At 48.3% G+C, this 16,584-nt stretch overlaps 2 protein-coding genes across 2 annotated transcripts in view; one reads left to right on the top strand and one right to left on the bottom strand.

The window, feature by feature from the left end:
- Positions 1 to 1,844: 1,844 nt before the first annotated feature.
- LOC122383600 (rRNA 2'-O-methyltransferase fibrillarin-like) lies at positions 1,845 to 9,362 on the top strand. Its single transcript, XM_043370193.1, has 3 exons — positions 1,845 to 2,029; positions 6,385 to 7,184; positions 8,660 to 9,362. Exons 1-3 carry the CDS (start codon positions 2,017 to 2,019, stop codon positions 8,822 to 8,824), a joined length of 978 nt encoding a protein of 325 aa, XP_043226128.1. The 5' UTR covers positions 1,845 to 2,016; the 3' UTR covers positions 8,825 to 9,362.
- A 57-nt stretch (positions 9,363 to 9,419) lies between these two features.
- LOC122383599 (AMP deaminase 2-like) overlaps positions 9,420 to 16,584 on the bottom strand; it is a 58,085-nt gene continuing 50,920 nt past the window's right edge. The window contains exons 13-14 of the mRNA XM_043370192.1: positions 11,388 to 11,597; positions 9,420 to 11,076 (exon numbers count right to left, since the gene is read on the bottom strand). Coding sequence (XP_043226127.1) covers positions 10,783 to 11,076; positions 11,388 to 11,597 — 504 coding nt within the window. The 3' untranslated portion in view covers positions 9,420 to 10,782. The remainder of the gene's footprint in view (positions 11,077 to 11,387; positions 11,598 to 16,584) is intronic.

The raw sequence follows: 16,584 nt of genomic DNA, 5'->3' as shown, positions 1-16,584 counted from the left end.
CAAATTTTCAAGTTGACCTTTCAAGGTCAGCTTAACTTATCCCTCGCATGTGTGCGGCGTTTGCCAGCTTCTAATGTGTAGGGGGGGGGGGGGGTCGGTTGGACCCCCCTTGCCGTTTAACCCCTGATCGAGCTAGAGCTTCGCGGAAAAAAACGAGCGTGTTGCCCGTGACGAGAGGAAGCCGATGATATCATGATTCCCAATTTTAAGGTCCTAGGTCATTGGGTGACCTTCCAGGTCAGGTCAATGACCCAAAGTCGGGAAAATCGGGACCTGTTAGAAAGTCGTAAAGTGTGGCTGCTAAGGGGTTTTTCGGGGTGCTGATCACGAATATCGTGTTAGTTTTGATCACAGATGACGTCTTTAAGCATTTAGACCAGGTCGGGTCAGGTCAGGTCAGGTCAACCAGTAGGCATCGTGACGGGTATTCGTAGTACGTGTCAACCGCCTCTGACAGCTTCGTAACATGTTACGAAGGCACCAAAACTACTTCGTAAATGTTCAAATGGTTGCTAAATTCAAATTCAGCTCCAAAAACTAGCCTCGAAACATGTACAGCTCGAAAAAGTGAACCGAGGTCACCCGAGGTCACCAAAGGTCAATGACCTGACCTGACCTTCAGGTGACCTTGACACCCACCCTAATGCATGGAAGCAACATCAAATCACATGTTTGAACGTTTGAAACCACGAAAAGCTTGCAAACGCGCGGCTAATGCGAGCCGACATACGCAGAATCGCGATTCCGGCCAAACATGGTCTCGGAAAAGAGGTCACAGGTCAAAGGTCATTTGGGTCAGGGTCATGAAATTTTCAGGGTAGGTGTAAAATTGATCAATGTGAGGGTACTGAAAGTATCGTTGCGATCGGCCGCTTTTTACGCGAGTTATTCGCGAAAAACCATGGGGGGTCCATCCGACCCCCCTACACATGCGAGAGTTAAACCTTTCAAGGTCAACTTATAGTTCATTCGACGCGTGTCAACGAGAGGAACACGATGCTGGCAAAAGTAATGTCATGGCTCTTTTGAGTCAAAAGTTATGGCCGAAAAACCGATTTTCGTAAAAACTTCTATTTTTGGAATTTTTGCCTTCTGGAGGCTAAACCGTTGACCTGAGGTCAAATCTGAGAACATTACTCAGAAAGGTCTGTAAAAGGGCTATCGAATGCGCTTTTCCGCGGCGCTGTAGCTCTATCGGTTTCCGAGATAGCCGTTGGCAGTTTCCAAAATGTTGAAATAGTCAACATTTTACCTTTGGTGACCTCTGGTGACCTGACCTTTGACCTGACCCAAAAAATGACCGAGGTGTTTTCGTCCTTATTTTTGACGTTCTTTCGAGTTCCGCTTACCGCGTGTCGCTACGTGGCCCAGGAGCCGAGTTAGAAGGGTGTTAAGAAATGTGGGGGTGTTCAAACACCCCCCACACCAGGTCGTGGAAAATCCAGACTGACACTGGGGCGCGGGATATCCTATCTATTTCTCTGCTTTCGATGTCAGCTGTTAAAAACGACCCATCATCGGCTCACCGCTCATATTTTTATATATTTAAAACTTACCACATAATGTACACGGTGACTATAAATATCAATACAATATACAAGAATAATGTACACAGAGAAGCATGCTTTGATTTAGTGCAGGCATTCTAATCATTCTAATAAGAATTTGGTATTCCTTTCCAGGGTAAACTGTAAGTTTTTTTTTTAACCAAATAACATGAATGATGTGTTTGAAATTTTTGTTTTCGAAACACCTTGAACTTTCTGGCTTTTGTGAATAAAATAAAAAATGATTTATTTATTTTTGCTGTCCGCGTGGGAAAGATCTTTACAAATATGACGCACATACTACATTTGCCATGTGCGGCCGAGACGCCACCATTCTCGTTTGTTTGCGGTTGAGTTGAATGGAGGAGCTCGGGCGTTATGGTGCGTAATTTCTGAAAACTTTGGTCTGCAGTTGGAGTAATATCGTCAGCTCCGTCCTCAAGAGTCGTTTAAAACTACAGCTGACGGAATGGGTGTTCCAGGTATGTTATGTTTTCGCAAACGTGAGGCGTCAATACCTTTGTTGCTTTCTAATCACCATATGATTGTAGATGGTGGAAAATTTGAAATAAAGCAAACGGGGCAGGATGTAACCTTAGGGCTCTAAATAAAATATGTGGAAATTTTTAGTTTGGCGTTATATTAAAGTTATTCATTCTGACTTAGAATTTGTTTTTTTTTCTTTCGTATAGTGAAAGAAAAAAGAATTGAAATCAGCTGGTAACTTTTTGAGTTATCGTTGTGTAAACGCAAATAAGTCGTTCATATGGAAGATTTGACCTCATTTGACCTTGAAGATATTGACCACCGAGTTCTCCAGGGCCTGCACCTACCCTCCAAATTTTGTCTTTCTAGCTCTAGTGGGAGCTGAGATTTAAAGCCTGAAACAGACTTTCTGCAGTCAGGAAATCACATGCGAGAGCCTATTCAAATATATGGAAGCATGTTCGCATCAATCGCACGTACCTCCTGGATGCGATTGATGCGAGAAGAATTACAATGTATTTGAATTGGCTCTCGCATGCGATTTCCTGAATGCGGATAGTCTGTTTCAGGCTCTTCGGGGGGGATATCCGCCCCCCTTCCACTGAGCGTAGTGCTCGCAACCCTTCCACTGCGCATGTTAAAGCTGCACACAATCTGTAATAATCAGCTGGCTAACTGGCTGTGGGTGATGACTGCTCCCACCATGGTGAGCATAAACAGCTCACTAACATTTGGGCAATTCCATGACAGATCACCTAGGCATGTTCACCATGACCTTTCCGATTTTGCTCAAATTTGGCATGCAAGTTGACCTATGGGCACTACTTCGTCACAGTAAATTTTTAGTCTCTAGGTCACAGGGGTCATGAGATATGGGTCATGCAAATTTTTAGGTTTTCCGGAACATTGAAATATAAAGTATTTTTTATCTCTGCAACGGTTCACCGGATCAAAAAAAGTTATATATGATATAAGAAGCGCAAAGGCTGGTGCGTCTAGCAAAAATGTGAACGAAACCCCAAGGTCATTTTTTGACCCTTTGACCTCGTGACCTTTTCTTGACCCCGTGACCTTTCAAATTTGTCCTATTTTAAAAATTCTGATTTTTTCTATCAGAGATGTCTTATCCATGCTCTTAATAGTGGTATGTGATTTGGTTGGTATATCGGACCCGTTGACCTCAAACTGAGGTCAACAATGTGGTCATGACCTGACATGAAAATGACATCTGCTGAGAACGTCGAGAATCATAGGCAATATGGGTGTCATATGAAAGCTTACTTCACGGAGAATACATTGGTGGTGTTTTTGAGTAGGTATGGGCCGGGTCAAGGTCACATTAGGTCAGTGACCTAACACAGCATTGTGTTCTTTGAAGGTGGCGTATTTAATTTGTTTGGTAAGCCCAGTGATCAGCACACAATAAAAAAGGAAACAAAACGTCATAAAACGTCTTTTTTATTCAAAAAGCAGAGATAAAATGCACACATACCCATATAAACACACTCGCAAAAACACACACATTCATACACCTTGTTCGAGGAAGTTCTTTCAAACAAACCCCAGTGACACACGCGCTGTGAAGAACGAGTCTCAGAAGACTCGGACAGTTTGAAGGCTGCTATGGTATTGGAGTCGAGCAGTACAAAGCGGTGAAACGTCCTGGTACCCTTCACCATGCGGGCACTTGTGAAGCGTTCTTTCATTTTTGTCTTCGTTTCTGCTATTTGCGTTGCGGGAGCTGACGCGGGAGCTGAAGCGGCATTTCAGGCAGTGGTTATTCCCCACATTTGAAATGAATGCCCAAGACTAAAAAATACACTACTTCTCTGTCCGAGCAGCGTCCCAGTACAAGAACAAATACAATTTTGCAAATATATGTCATCATGCCGAGGATTTCGGTGTTCAATGTGAGTGGATTTTTTTGCCACCTCGCATGGCAAAAGCGCATGCGATGGTATTGGTAATACTGTGAGGACCACCTTACCGATAAAATGCATTTCTTCTTCGTTTCGGCAACGCAAATAGCAGGAACGAAGACGAAAATGAAAGAGAACGGTTCACAAGTGCCCGCACGGTGAGGGGTAGGTAGTAGGTACACTCGGGGGCATATTGATGTTCCACCACTCCCTATACCCATCGGGCTCCCATGGCTCAGCACTGGCTGCTGCCAGTGGCAGCACTGGCAGCACTGGCACTGGCAGGCAGTGCTGAGCAGTGCTGAGGGCAGGCAACACTGGCAGCAGCCACTGCTGATCCATGGGAGCCCGATGGGTAGGGAGTGGTGGAACATCAATCTGCCCCCGAGTGTACCAGGACGTTTCACCGCTTTGTACCGCTCGACTCCCACACCATAGCAGCCTTCAAGCTCTACTAGTCTTCTAAGACTCGTTCTTCACACCGCGTGTGTTACTGAGGTTTGTTTGAAAGATCTTCCTCGAACAAGGTGTATGTATGTGCGTGTGTTTGTGCGAGTGTGTGTATATGGGTGAATGCATTTTATCTGTGCTTTTTGAATAAAGACAGACGATGTTTTATGACGTTTTGTTTCCTTTTTTTATTGTGTGCTGATCACTGGGCTTACCAAACAAATTAAATACGCCACCTTCAAAGAACACAATGCTGTGTTAGGTCACTGACCTAATGTGACCTTGACCCGGCCCATACCTACTCAAAAACACCACCAATGCATTCTCCGTGAAGTAAGCTTTCATATGACACCCATATTGCCTATGATTCTCGACGTTCTCGGCAGATGTCATTTTCATGTCAGGTCATGACCACATTGTTGACCTCAGTTTGAGGTCAACGGGTCCGATATACCAACCAAATCACATACCACTATTAAGAGCATGGATAAGACATCTCTGATAGAAAAAATCAGAATTTTTAAAATAGGACAAATTTGAAAGGTCACGGGGTCAAGAAAAGGTCACGAGGTCAAAGGGTCAAAAAATGACCTTGGGGTTTCGTTCACATTTTTGCTAGACGCACCAGCCTTTGCGCTTCTGATTTCATGTATAACTTTTTTTGATCCGGTGAACCGTTTCGGAGATAAAAAATACTTTATATTTCAATGTTCCGGAAAACCTAAAAATTTGCATGACCCATATCTCATGACCCCTGTGACCTAGAGACTAAAAATTTACTGGGACGAAGTAGTGCCCATAGGTCAACTTACATGCCAAATTTGAGCAAAATCGGAGAGGTCATGGTGAACAATTGGAAAAAAATTAGGTGATTTGTCGTGGAATTGCCCATTTAACTATTACCTAACTAATATAAGGGATGATCTGGCTGTTGATTGTTTTGAGCAGCATTTCCATTAGAGCAGAGGTCGGCAAATGGTGGGGTATGCCCCTTTGGGGGTAATGGAGCCCTTTGATGGGGGGTGATGAGGGCCTCTGAGAAGGTATGGAATTATAAAATTATGGAACAGGAAGGAATGGAATTTCGGTAAACTTGGTTGTCAGCAATGGGGTCTGGTAGGTGGGGGTAATGGCCCTGCCCTACGCGAAAAAAGGGGGCACGACCCCGGAGGACCTGCCGACCACTGCATTAGAGGATATGCATTTGCTAGGTTCAGGGGTGCCTCACTCTTTGGCCATAATTGTCTTATTACAATCACACACTGTTAGTTCATAATTAAGGTTTCAACTTTTCTGCTCTAAATCACAGAATGATAATGCACATTGCACAATGTCAAATTGTCGAAACAATTTATAGCTTTTCGTCCATTGCATCATGAGTTTTCAGGCTATCAGCCTACATATATTGGTGCTGCTCTACCCACAAATTGCAGGCTATCCCCTCCAGAAATAGTTTCAGATTTCTGTATATATGAGCTGGAGCAATTCAAATAACAGCTAACTATTCTCATTGGGAAATTTACTTGACATTGAACTACAGGCCAGATTGGAACTGTATTCAATATAAATATTTCAGAAATGGTACATTTTCTCACAGACATACGACCTTCAAAACTTACTCCTCCCTAAATGACATTATGACTTGTGATGCCTATATGTGTATCTTAAAACACCGCATCTAAGTTCAATTTTGCTTTGAAAGTTTGAGATCAAATTTCATGATTTAAAGCTTGGTTTTTTATATGCCGCCACCCATTATCAGGTGACCAGGAGTGCTATGAATAGAAATGTCGCATCCATCCTACCGTAATACCAGCCATTTAGGTTTTCAGGCTTTAATTTCTAAAGACCTCTTTTAAATAAAACTTGAGTCTGGTTCATGTTTTGTAACCTTTCTTTTAGCAACATTTCATTTTCGGGGTTAATTTCGATAAGTGCAAGGTTTGTTTTTACCTGACAGCCTTTGTTGTTCGTTCCGGCAGGGTTCTCTCCGCGCGGAGGTGGTTTCCGGGGCCGGGGCGGCGGCGGTCGTGGTGGAGGAGACCGCGGTGGCTTCAGGGGCGGCCGTGGCGGCGGTGACCGCGGTGGGTTCCGCGGCGACCGCGGTGGGTTCCGCGGCGGCCGGGGTGGCGGCGACCGGGGAGGGTTCCGGGGCCGCGGCCGCGGAGGTGACCGCGGCCGTGGCGGGCGTGGTGGCCGCGGAGGTCGCGGAGGCATGCGCGGCGGAAAGGCGGTCATCATCGAGCCGCATCGTCACGAGGGAGTGTTCATCGCGCGCGGCAAGGAGGATGCGCTGGTCACCCTGAACATGGTGCCTGGCGAGAGCGTCTACGGCGAGAAGCGCATCTCCGTGGACAATCCGGACACGGCCGGCGAGAAGATCGAGTATCGCGTGTGGAACCCGTTCCGCTCCAAGCTGGCGGCGGCCATCCTTGGCGGTGTGGAAGCGGTGCACATGCCTCCCGGCAGCAAGGTGCTCTACCTGGGCGCCGCCTCCGGCACCACGGTCTCTCACGTGTCAGACGTGGTCGGACCCGAGGGACTCGTCTACGCTGTGGAGTTCTCTCACCGCTCCGGGCGCGATCTCATCAACGTGGCCAAGAAGCGCAACAACATCGTGCCGATCATTGAGGACGCTCGCCACCCGCACAAGTACCGCATGCTGGTCGGCATGGTGGACTGCGTGTTTGCTGACGTGGCGCAGCCCGATCAGGCGCGCATCGTGGCCATCAACGCGCACAACTTCCTCAAGAACGGTGGACACTTCGTTATCTCAATCAAGGTGAGGATTCGGTATTGCAGTTTATTTCGGTGAATGGTAAAGGACGTCTATGTTAGGTAGCCTTGGCAAAACTGCGATGACCAGTTGCTTTTCACATTGTTTGCCATGCTGACGACATCTAACAATGTAATACTATATATGTAATAATCCATAATAAGCTAGCATATTTTGAGGTATCATGTCGATAACAATACGAATGTGTTCATTGGTTTTGGGATCGTTTCCATCTTGTGATTTGTTGCTTCATGCGGTATTATACAGTGGCATTTTCCACTCGGACGCTCTCCCACGTTTATATGTTTTTCATGAGCGATTTCCTCCAAGGAAAGTACTACACCTTTTTGCACTCAAAATAGGCATCTTTTCATTCAATTTCGGCGAATTGCATTCAATTTTAGCGATCTCTCATTTGCTTCGAATAGAGAGATCGCTAAAATTGAATGCAATTCGCTGAAATTGAATGAAAAGATGCCTATTTTGAGTGCAAAAAGGTGTATTACCTGCTTAGTGCTTTGCAGTATTGATTACGGAGCGAGCGAAGCGAGCGGAGTCTTTCCTTAGATTAACGGAAATTTCTGAGTATGAGCGGCCGGCCGGCCGTGCGGACGCTTTTGCGAGGCTTATATCTCAGCAACCGCATGACCGATTTACATGCGGTAATTTTTGTAGGGTAGCTTCATTCCTTCTACCAAGTATTGGACTATTCCCGATGCATGTGGGTGACCGCTTATGCACGTGCCACGTGCAAAACGAAGAGGTGTCAGTTTTGTAATTGTTGCAATATCTCGGTAACTACTTGGCCGATTGCGCTGAAAGTTGGCATGTATGGTAGGCACCCACTAGGCACTGCATATCCATGTGCCAGAGTTGGGGTGCTGCTGCACGTGCGCACGTGCAGGGGTCGTTTCCAGATCTCGAGAACGGTTGGACCGATAGCGCTCAAATTTGGTACACGGTTAGGGACCAGTTAGTAGGGTGCCGTGCACAAGTCATTTGGGACCCATTTTGCACGTGCGCACGTGCAGGGTGCCGCTTCCAGATCTCGAGAACGGCTGGGCCGATTGTGCTCAAATTTGGCACATCGCTAGAGACCGGTTAGTAGGGTGCCGTGCACAAGTCAGTTGGAGGTACCCCCTCGAAATTTCGCACGTGCAAGGCTCACCCTCCCGCTCGCTCCGTTAGTCGCCCCAAAAGGTGTTATACTGGTAGCATTGTTTTCATTTGGTCATAAAATGTGTACGTCGGTATGTTCTGCACGTAACGCGACAGTGCCTACTTGCTAACGTGATTACGCAATTGATAAATTATATATTGCAAAGCACTCCATACGCAAAAAAATATTTAACTATTATGCTCACTCAAATTGTTCCTTTGTACCTGGTTGCGACAGTTTCCGCGTCTAACTATATTTTCCGTCTGAATATTTTTTTTTTTTTATAATGCTGACTGTGCTCCGTCCTTCGTCCGCCCGGAAGGCCAACTGTATCGACAGCACAGCGGCACCCGAGGCCGTGTTCGCCGGAGAGGTGAAGAAGCTGATGGCCGAAAAGCTGAAGCCGGCCGAGCAGCTGACGCTGGAGCCGTACGAGCGCGACCACGCCGTCGTGGTCGGCACCTACCGACCGCCGGGCAAAAAGTAGGCCTCCGCTGCCGCTGTTCTGCTGCCGTGGTCGGTGGGTGTGTGCCAGGGGTCAGCGGCTCCCCTCGGCCGCTGGGAGGGCGAGGGACGGGCGTTGGGGCGCCACGGGACGGCAGACGGGCCGTACGAATGGCCGCCGTCGCCTCCCTGGGACGGGTAGCCGAGGATGGTTGTTGACTGCCATGTGAGGGATCCTGCGCGGAGTGGTTGGGGTGAGAGGTGTCGCGTGCGTTCTTTATCATCGTGGATTGTGGCGTTCGATACGGTGAGGTCACGCCCACTCTTTGAACATTTACGACCGATTTCAGAATTTAACAAACATTCAGGTATGTGCGTAGAGACTGGTGGCCTCAGTTCCCCGCGTCCAAATGTTACGACAGCTTTGGCGAGGCCTCAGTCCCTAATGCATTCTGGTCGGGCCAGCCCTGCCCCGTGTGCTGTGCTGTTGATGGGGCGAGGGCTCGCAACGTGCCACATCCCAGTGGCGCAGTCTCATCCACATTATCACACACAATGTGAAATATACACTGGATTTGTAAGGTAGTGTGTGTGCACCGCATTGATTCGTAGCCGTTTTTCCTCAGACAAACACCAGATTATAGATTGCTTGCCATTTATTTTGAGTAATAGCGCGCGGGAAGCGACCGCCCCTCTCCTCTCTAAAACGGTCATTGCCGCGCTGCGTCAGTGATTGAATACAATAATAATCGTCGCTGGACGCATGCCCTTGTGATCAAGACTAGGATAACTTTTAATCTAATCAAGTCAAAGAAATGGGCGCAGAACGTAATGGTTCAGTCCGAGTTCGTGGTGTCACATAGAAGTCAACATACCATGTAAAAAAGTATTTTACGAGTAAAATATAGTACAACGCCCACATACAACTAGACAAATAAAACACATCGCACAGACACATTCCCATTCATTAGCTTTTGGGGCAGCTTCTCTGATTCGGGTATACGTGTTGTAAAGGAAGATTTTGACAAGTGTCGACAATTGTTGAAAAACCGAATCATCAGCATGTGTAAAACGTGGTTCGAACCGTTCGAACTTCGCTTATGGCTTCACACTGACGCGTATCCAAACCTATTGTCAAGATCGTCCGAATCTACCGCAGAAAATATTAGTTATACTAGTTCTTCTAGGCAAAAATCTATTAAACACGATGGTACTTTAAATCCTTTTCAATAATTATTATTCAACTCTTCGCAGGTTTCATGGAAGTTATATTTGTTCAGGAATGAGTGCCACATCTATCCATAAGAGAATATCTGCTGTTGTCTGGTCATTTTCATGCTTCCATACCTCCCAAGTCAGCCGGTTGAAACACATTCCTGATTCATTCACTTGATGCAAAGCTCCATCCGCTAAACTATATCTAAATAATACCACGTAATGATTACCATATAAAAATGAACCTGCAGGTACCCGACAGCCATCCCAGAAAAAGTAATATTGAAAGGGCGAGGAAGTCATGACACATCACTGATGCGTCATCATCATTGTAAGACTGGAAACAATCTGCACAAAACAGCGAGGCAAGCACCGTCAATACATCTCTAGACGCATGATTATACCTGGCAAAGTAAGGAGAACAAGGACTACAACACATGCGAATGACGGAAACCTCAGTTCGCTGAGTCGAATGCCGTCGAATCTCTAGACCAGACAGTTAGTACCGGGCGCCATCTTCACCACCGTGATCCGGGGTTGCTCAGCCTGCCAGTTGCCACAGGGGGTCGCTCAGCCTGCCGAAGGGGCCGCTCAGCGGACGTTGGAGGTCGACCAGCAGACATTGGGGATAGCTCAGCAGACGCTGGATGTCGTAGGGCAGATACCGAGCTCGATCAGCGGTCCGCCGCGGTCGCACGTGTCGCTCAGCAAAGATTGGGGGTCTCCGGGGTCGTTCAGCGGTCCGCCCAGCGTCACCCGGCCCTCCGCCAGTGTCGCCACTGTCGCTCAGCGAGCCACCGGCTCCGACGACTCGCCGCGGCGCTGCACGTAGCGCTGCACCTCATCCACCGGGTCGGGCGTCACGCCCTGGAAGATGGTGGACAGCTCCTCCAGCAGCGTCTCGTACCGGTACGACACCCGGATGTCGGGCAGGTTGGTTCGCGTCACGTCGTTACCGGCCACGCCCTCGCGCGTGTAGTTGGGCCCCAGCCAGTGCTGCTTGGTCTCGTGCGGGAAGCCCGACTGGAGCACCGAGTTGCGGCACAGCTCGGACATGTCGGTCGAGCTCAGCTTCCACACCTGCAGGCCGGAGAGTGAGGTCACAAAGGGTCACTGGTCGATGGAAGACAGACGTATCCATAAATCCTACATCCGCGGATCGTCGGGCAGTCAGATGCGACCAGAGGGTCACTGTTCGCTAGACGTTGGGGGAGGTGTGTCAATAATAGTCCAACGCCTAGTCCGTCGGTGAGTGGTCAGGTGAGGTCAAGAAGTCGTCTCATGATACGACCGGGACTTATCATGTCAGGATGGCCAGTTGCATTCACTCGGAGTGGAGTGAAAAACGGATAACCTGCCATAAGAAGTGCCGTAAGCGGTCGGCGTCTCACCTGGGCGGCGATGCTGTACTCCTCCATGAGCGGCTCCTTGGTGAAGTGAAACTGCAGCGGGTCATCGGTGGACAGGCACACGTTCAGACCGCGCGCCAGGTACTCGGGTAGCGGGTTACGCGGGTAGTTCAGGAACAGCGAGTTGTTGCTGAGTGGCGACATGGCCAGGCCGATCTGGGCCAGGTAGTACAGGTACTGCAGCACTGGTACCTGGGGGCGCACGGACGGGTCAGGCACTGACCGCACATCGGTAGAGTGCAGAGGCCAGTTTTACCAACAGAAAAATAGCAGCCCGGCGCAATTTTTCTGTCAAAAACCAGCCGACGAGTTTCACCAACCAGGCGAAAAAATATCCGCCGGCGTGAAAAAATATCAGCCAGAAAAATAGCCAACGAGTTTCACCAACGGCAAATGCGGCATTAATGGAGTGTTTATCTGCGCCATTATATGTAGAAAAACAGCCCCAAAAAATAGGCGACCCCGTCTATTTTTTTGATGTCGTGTGGGGATAATTGGCCTCATTTGTTACTAATTATCGTGATTTGCGCTTCTCAGTTGATATAATAATTTAGTATCATTCATGGCCAATTTGTAAAGCATCTGGGCTTCAAGATTAGAAGAGGAATACTGATGATATTGCGTAAAGAAAGAGCCTTTGTCACCAGGCAGGACCAAAAGGAACCAACAAGACGGGTGTTTGGTGTTGTGGTGTTAGTTTTTTCGTTTTATATTATCTTTTTGCTACCAGCACCCAACAGCAAGATGATAGCGCATTAGCTAGTGGTCAGCTTACAAGTTCATTGCTCGCACGGAAGTGGAAAATAATGATGGAAGGTCATTTTCGAAAATCGAAGGTGATTGAAGAAATGCTGGAAGGAGAGGCAGAGAGGGTAGGCTCATTGGACTCAAGATTTTAAATAAATATGTCACTGTTTTCACATATCAGTAGGCGGAACTATGGTCAAGCGTACCCATTTTCGGGAACGCATTTTCGTTCCCATGTTTGGGAACGATAAACCCAAATATGGGAACGCCATGTAGGCATTATTTAAAACAAGAAAAAGAACCGTTAAATGACGTCCAAAAAATATAAAACGATCGTGAACCGCCTGATATTTGTCTCAATATTGTTGGGAAAGAGTTTGATATTGTAAGGCCCATCGTAGTTTCAAATCGTTCCCCTATTTCTAAAGCAGTCCATCATCCGGGCCGCGAGCCCAAATTTGGGAACGCTCTCGTACACTGGCGCTGCAAGCGTTCCTTATTATGGGAACGGCGTACCCAAAATTGGGAACGATTTCACCGATGCCTTTCAGGGGCTCTTTTCATTAACAAGCATCACGTCCAACGCCGCAAATTATTGTTAACGCAACAATCATCAGATGACCTTTCCGGCAAGACCGTCGCATTTTTCGCCCGGTCTTCTGCGCTTTCATTCCCGTCGATCTCGCAGCGGGCACGCCCCCCTCTGCTGGATTACGTAATTCACAACGCTCAGCGATGTTCAACAAGGTCTTCCATACCTATATCCACCGTCCGCGCTGAGGGTGGAGACATGTCAAGCACCTGTCTGTTTATCACCGATAGTTGACGAGTACAAGGAAGTATCCAAAAATGGGAACGCTGAATATGTTACACCCTCAAAACACCTAGTCCCAATGAAAATCTAGTTTTTTCCTTTCTTGATGAGTGTAAGTGGCAAAAGGCCTGGTAGGATGGGCACGAGGAATTATCGAAATCAGCATAAAAATTATAAATAAGCCACACAGAGCGAGCTATATAAGAGAAATTCCCCCAAAACGATCACGCTTAGAAATACGGAAGACAAAAACCACGCTCATGACGCTCCTTATAAAACAACTCTAAACAGCTAGCATCCAAATAAAATATGTCTTTCCGGGATGATAAAATACAGCTGGATAATTTTCAACCGCTTAAACTGAGTTTACAACAGTAGCTCGGTAAATTCACTCACGTTCCACGCGGTCGTCCGCCCCGACACAAAAGTCAACAATATTACCTCGGGACCGTCCGCGTCTTCGCTTGCATTTGTCAGCATCTGGTGTCGATAGTATGAAAGTTCATAACCAGGCGAAAATTATTATACTTTACCTCAAACTAAAAAATGCTTCATTTTCCTTAAAATTGCATGTTAAATGTCGTATAACCCATATTTCCACCATTCTGTCATTTTCAAAAAATCATTAAAAATATCATTCCACGGTCAATTTCCTTGTTCCACGGTCAGATTAAAGATAACTTTATGGAGATTTAGTAGATACTTGAATCAGCGTGCACTTTTTTGAGACGTGATGCACTTTTGAGTTTAAGTGGGAGAACGGCCGAAAAATTGCCTTCCGTTCTCATAAATGGGAACGCCCGTTCCCATATTTGGGAACTCCGTTCCCAAAAATGGGGACGTTCCTATATTTGGGTACTCATGACCATAGTTCCGCCTACTGATATTCATCTACATTTGACATTTCAAGGTGCCAGCTACTGATACCACTACTACTTTTGGGTGGAACTTACTCGAGCTGTGCGGCATGGTGCATTGACATTGCTAAGACCAAAATGGCAAGATTTTCAAGATATAATAATTCAAGATAGTAATTCAAGATAATTCAACTCAAGATAGAATAAATTTAAAAAAGAAATTGAATAGCATGAAAGAAATGTATAAAGGCTTGTTTTTTAAGCAAAACGTGCAAAGTTTGCATGGTTGCGAACCCGAACAAACTTGCTGAATGCTGTCATAAGATTGTGCCACTGAACTCAGCAAGTCATGCTGCCAATAATGAAGGAAAAGAAAATAATGTTGTAAATGTAAATGAATCCATAACTGATGTGTGTGCAGTGTGCACTGTGCTGATATTGAATGCATGTGTATCTTGCATGCATGAGTCATGCAGGGATCATGTTAAAACTGGCTGTAAGTATTGTGAGTTAGTTTTGCTAAATTGTGGAGGCACCAGGCAAATTGCATTCAAAATGTTATTTTGTTCACCTCAGCGCTGAAATTTCTGCACACAGAGTTTTCAGATCATGCGCCGAAATGTTCATGCAGCCCGTCCGTTACGCAGTGGCGGCGGAAGGTATTCTAGGATAGGGGTGCAAACGATATTGAAGCGCCCCTTCCCGCTGGGCGCCCCTTACCATATACACGGTTGTAGTAACACAAACAGTGAAGAGACGTTTGACAATGTGTTGTACCTGTTAACACGTTCTGAACTACAGTTTTTATGTAACGAGAAATAGTTAGGTACATTCCATAGCGTAAATGTAACCTTCATAATGTTCGTTTAGAAACAACCTCATCACCATACCATAAGATTCTCCGAATAATGCATATCGAAAAGAGTTCCACGGTTCCAATACCTTCGTGTGGACTAGTGAATAAGGCGCCGAATCCATACTCGGTGACAGAGAATTGCAGGCCGGTAAGCAGCATGCCGCCTGGGCTGCACTGCACTATTGCAGTTACCGCCCCCGATAAATGTTACACAAACTAATTTCCTCTCGCATATCGGCCATCAGGCGCCCCTTTTTGTCGCATGGAGCCTGCAACGCTATAAGCCCTCATATGTTCGTGTTGGCGTTCGGAGGCTATCGCCTTCAAAGACGTCTCCATAAATGTTTCTTTTTCGTCCCACACACAGGCGCCCCTCTTTCGCATGCAGGCGCCCCTCTTCCGCATGGCGCGCTTCTCGAGTGGCTGCGCCCCCCTAGCCTTTATCGCCTGGCAAGATTATATTCGACGGGGTCGGCAGCATCTGCCTTTGTTTCAGATAAGGATGCCCTCCACTCTTCAGCATATCAAAAGATACTTTTCCCACGTCATTGCCACCCTCTTCGTGTCACAAGTGCCTTTATCAGTTGCGGTGTCGCACTGCTCAGCTTTATGGCTGCCGCACCTCTTAACTTCCTGCCTCCTCTACAGATTTTCGAGGCGCCCCTTTCCATAACTTTAGGGTGCAGCTGCCCCCCTTGCCCCCCTGCTTCCGCCGCCACTGCCGTTACGCTGGTCATGTTGACAGTGACAAGGATTTTTTCCCAGTCTCATGTTGAAATACAATAATAATTCACTTAGCTTGATTTTAGCTTATGTTTTTCATGCCAGTTCCTAGAATAAGGCAGCCAATATTTTCTGTCATGTGAGAAATAAAATGACAATATGCACAATTGCGGGCTGTGGCATATTGTGATGTTTTTCCTTGTTTATTGCTGAGGTTTTTCCAGTCTCTGCTGCAAAAACGGTGGTGAATCCACCGTCGTCCGACGGTTTCGATGACGCCAATCATCGGCGAGTGTTGCTGTGATGGCCGACCTGACTGAGCGCACAGCGGCAGCCGCCGTCGCCAATAACGACAGTGAGAACACCTCCGAGTCGGACGGAGACGCCGCCGCGGACGACTTCACCGTGCTGGACGAGGTGGAGCGCTCGAGCCGACAGGCCGTGCACCGCGTGCGCTGCCCGACTGGCTGGCGCACCCGCAGCCGATTGGCGACCGGCGGCCGGCGCCGGCCAATCTGCCGGCGCTCTGCCCCGAGCTGCGCGCCCGGCTGGCCGCCGAGGGCATCGAACAGGTGTTCCTGGTGCAGGTGACGGTGCTGCCCGAGTTGCTGGCGGCCGCAGAGTCGCCGCTGCCACCGGCCGACCTCTGCGTTTCGGCGCCGGCCGGCCGCGGTAAGACGCTGCCGTTCGTGCTGCCGCTGGTGCAGGCGCGGCGCCGCGGTGCGCCGGGTGCGCGCGCTAGCTGTGCTACCCACACAGGCGCTGCCCGCTCAGGTGTCCGCCGTGTTCCGCCAGTACGACGCCGACACGCCGCTCTGCGTCCGGCTGCTGGGTGGAGACGAAGTGGCACGAGGGGGGGGGGCACCAACTGGTGGCGGTGGGGCCGCGCGGCCCGGTCTCCCTGGCTGGTCGTGGTGAGCACTCCTGGCTGGCTGATGGATCACATACCCAGCGCCGAGGGCTTCTCGCTAGCGCACCTGCGCTACCTGGTGATCGACGAAGCCGACCGGGTGATCGAGATGGCCGAGACGGGCTGGCTGAAAGCGGTGGAGCGGGTGGCAGCAGCCACGGCCCGCCGCCCTGCATCGCCGGCCGGCTGACGGCCGCCGCCGTCTGCGCGCCTCACCTGCCGCTGCAGAAGCTGCCGTTCTTGGCTACCCTGTCACAGAACCCGGAGGCCGG

Source organism: Amphibalanus amphitrite, unplaced genomic scaffold, assembly GCF_019059575.1.
Source record: "Amphibalanus amphitrite isolate SeventyFive unplaced genomic scaffold, NRLGWU_Aamphi_draft 000168F_arrow, whole genome shotgun sequence".
In the NCBI taxonomy this organism is placed as follows: Eukaryota; Metazoa; Arthropoda; class Thecostraca; order Balanomorpha; family Balanidae; genus Amphibalanus; species Amphibalanus amphitrite.
This window is presented reverse-complemented; position numbering and strand designations above follow the sequence as displayed.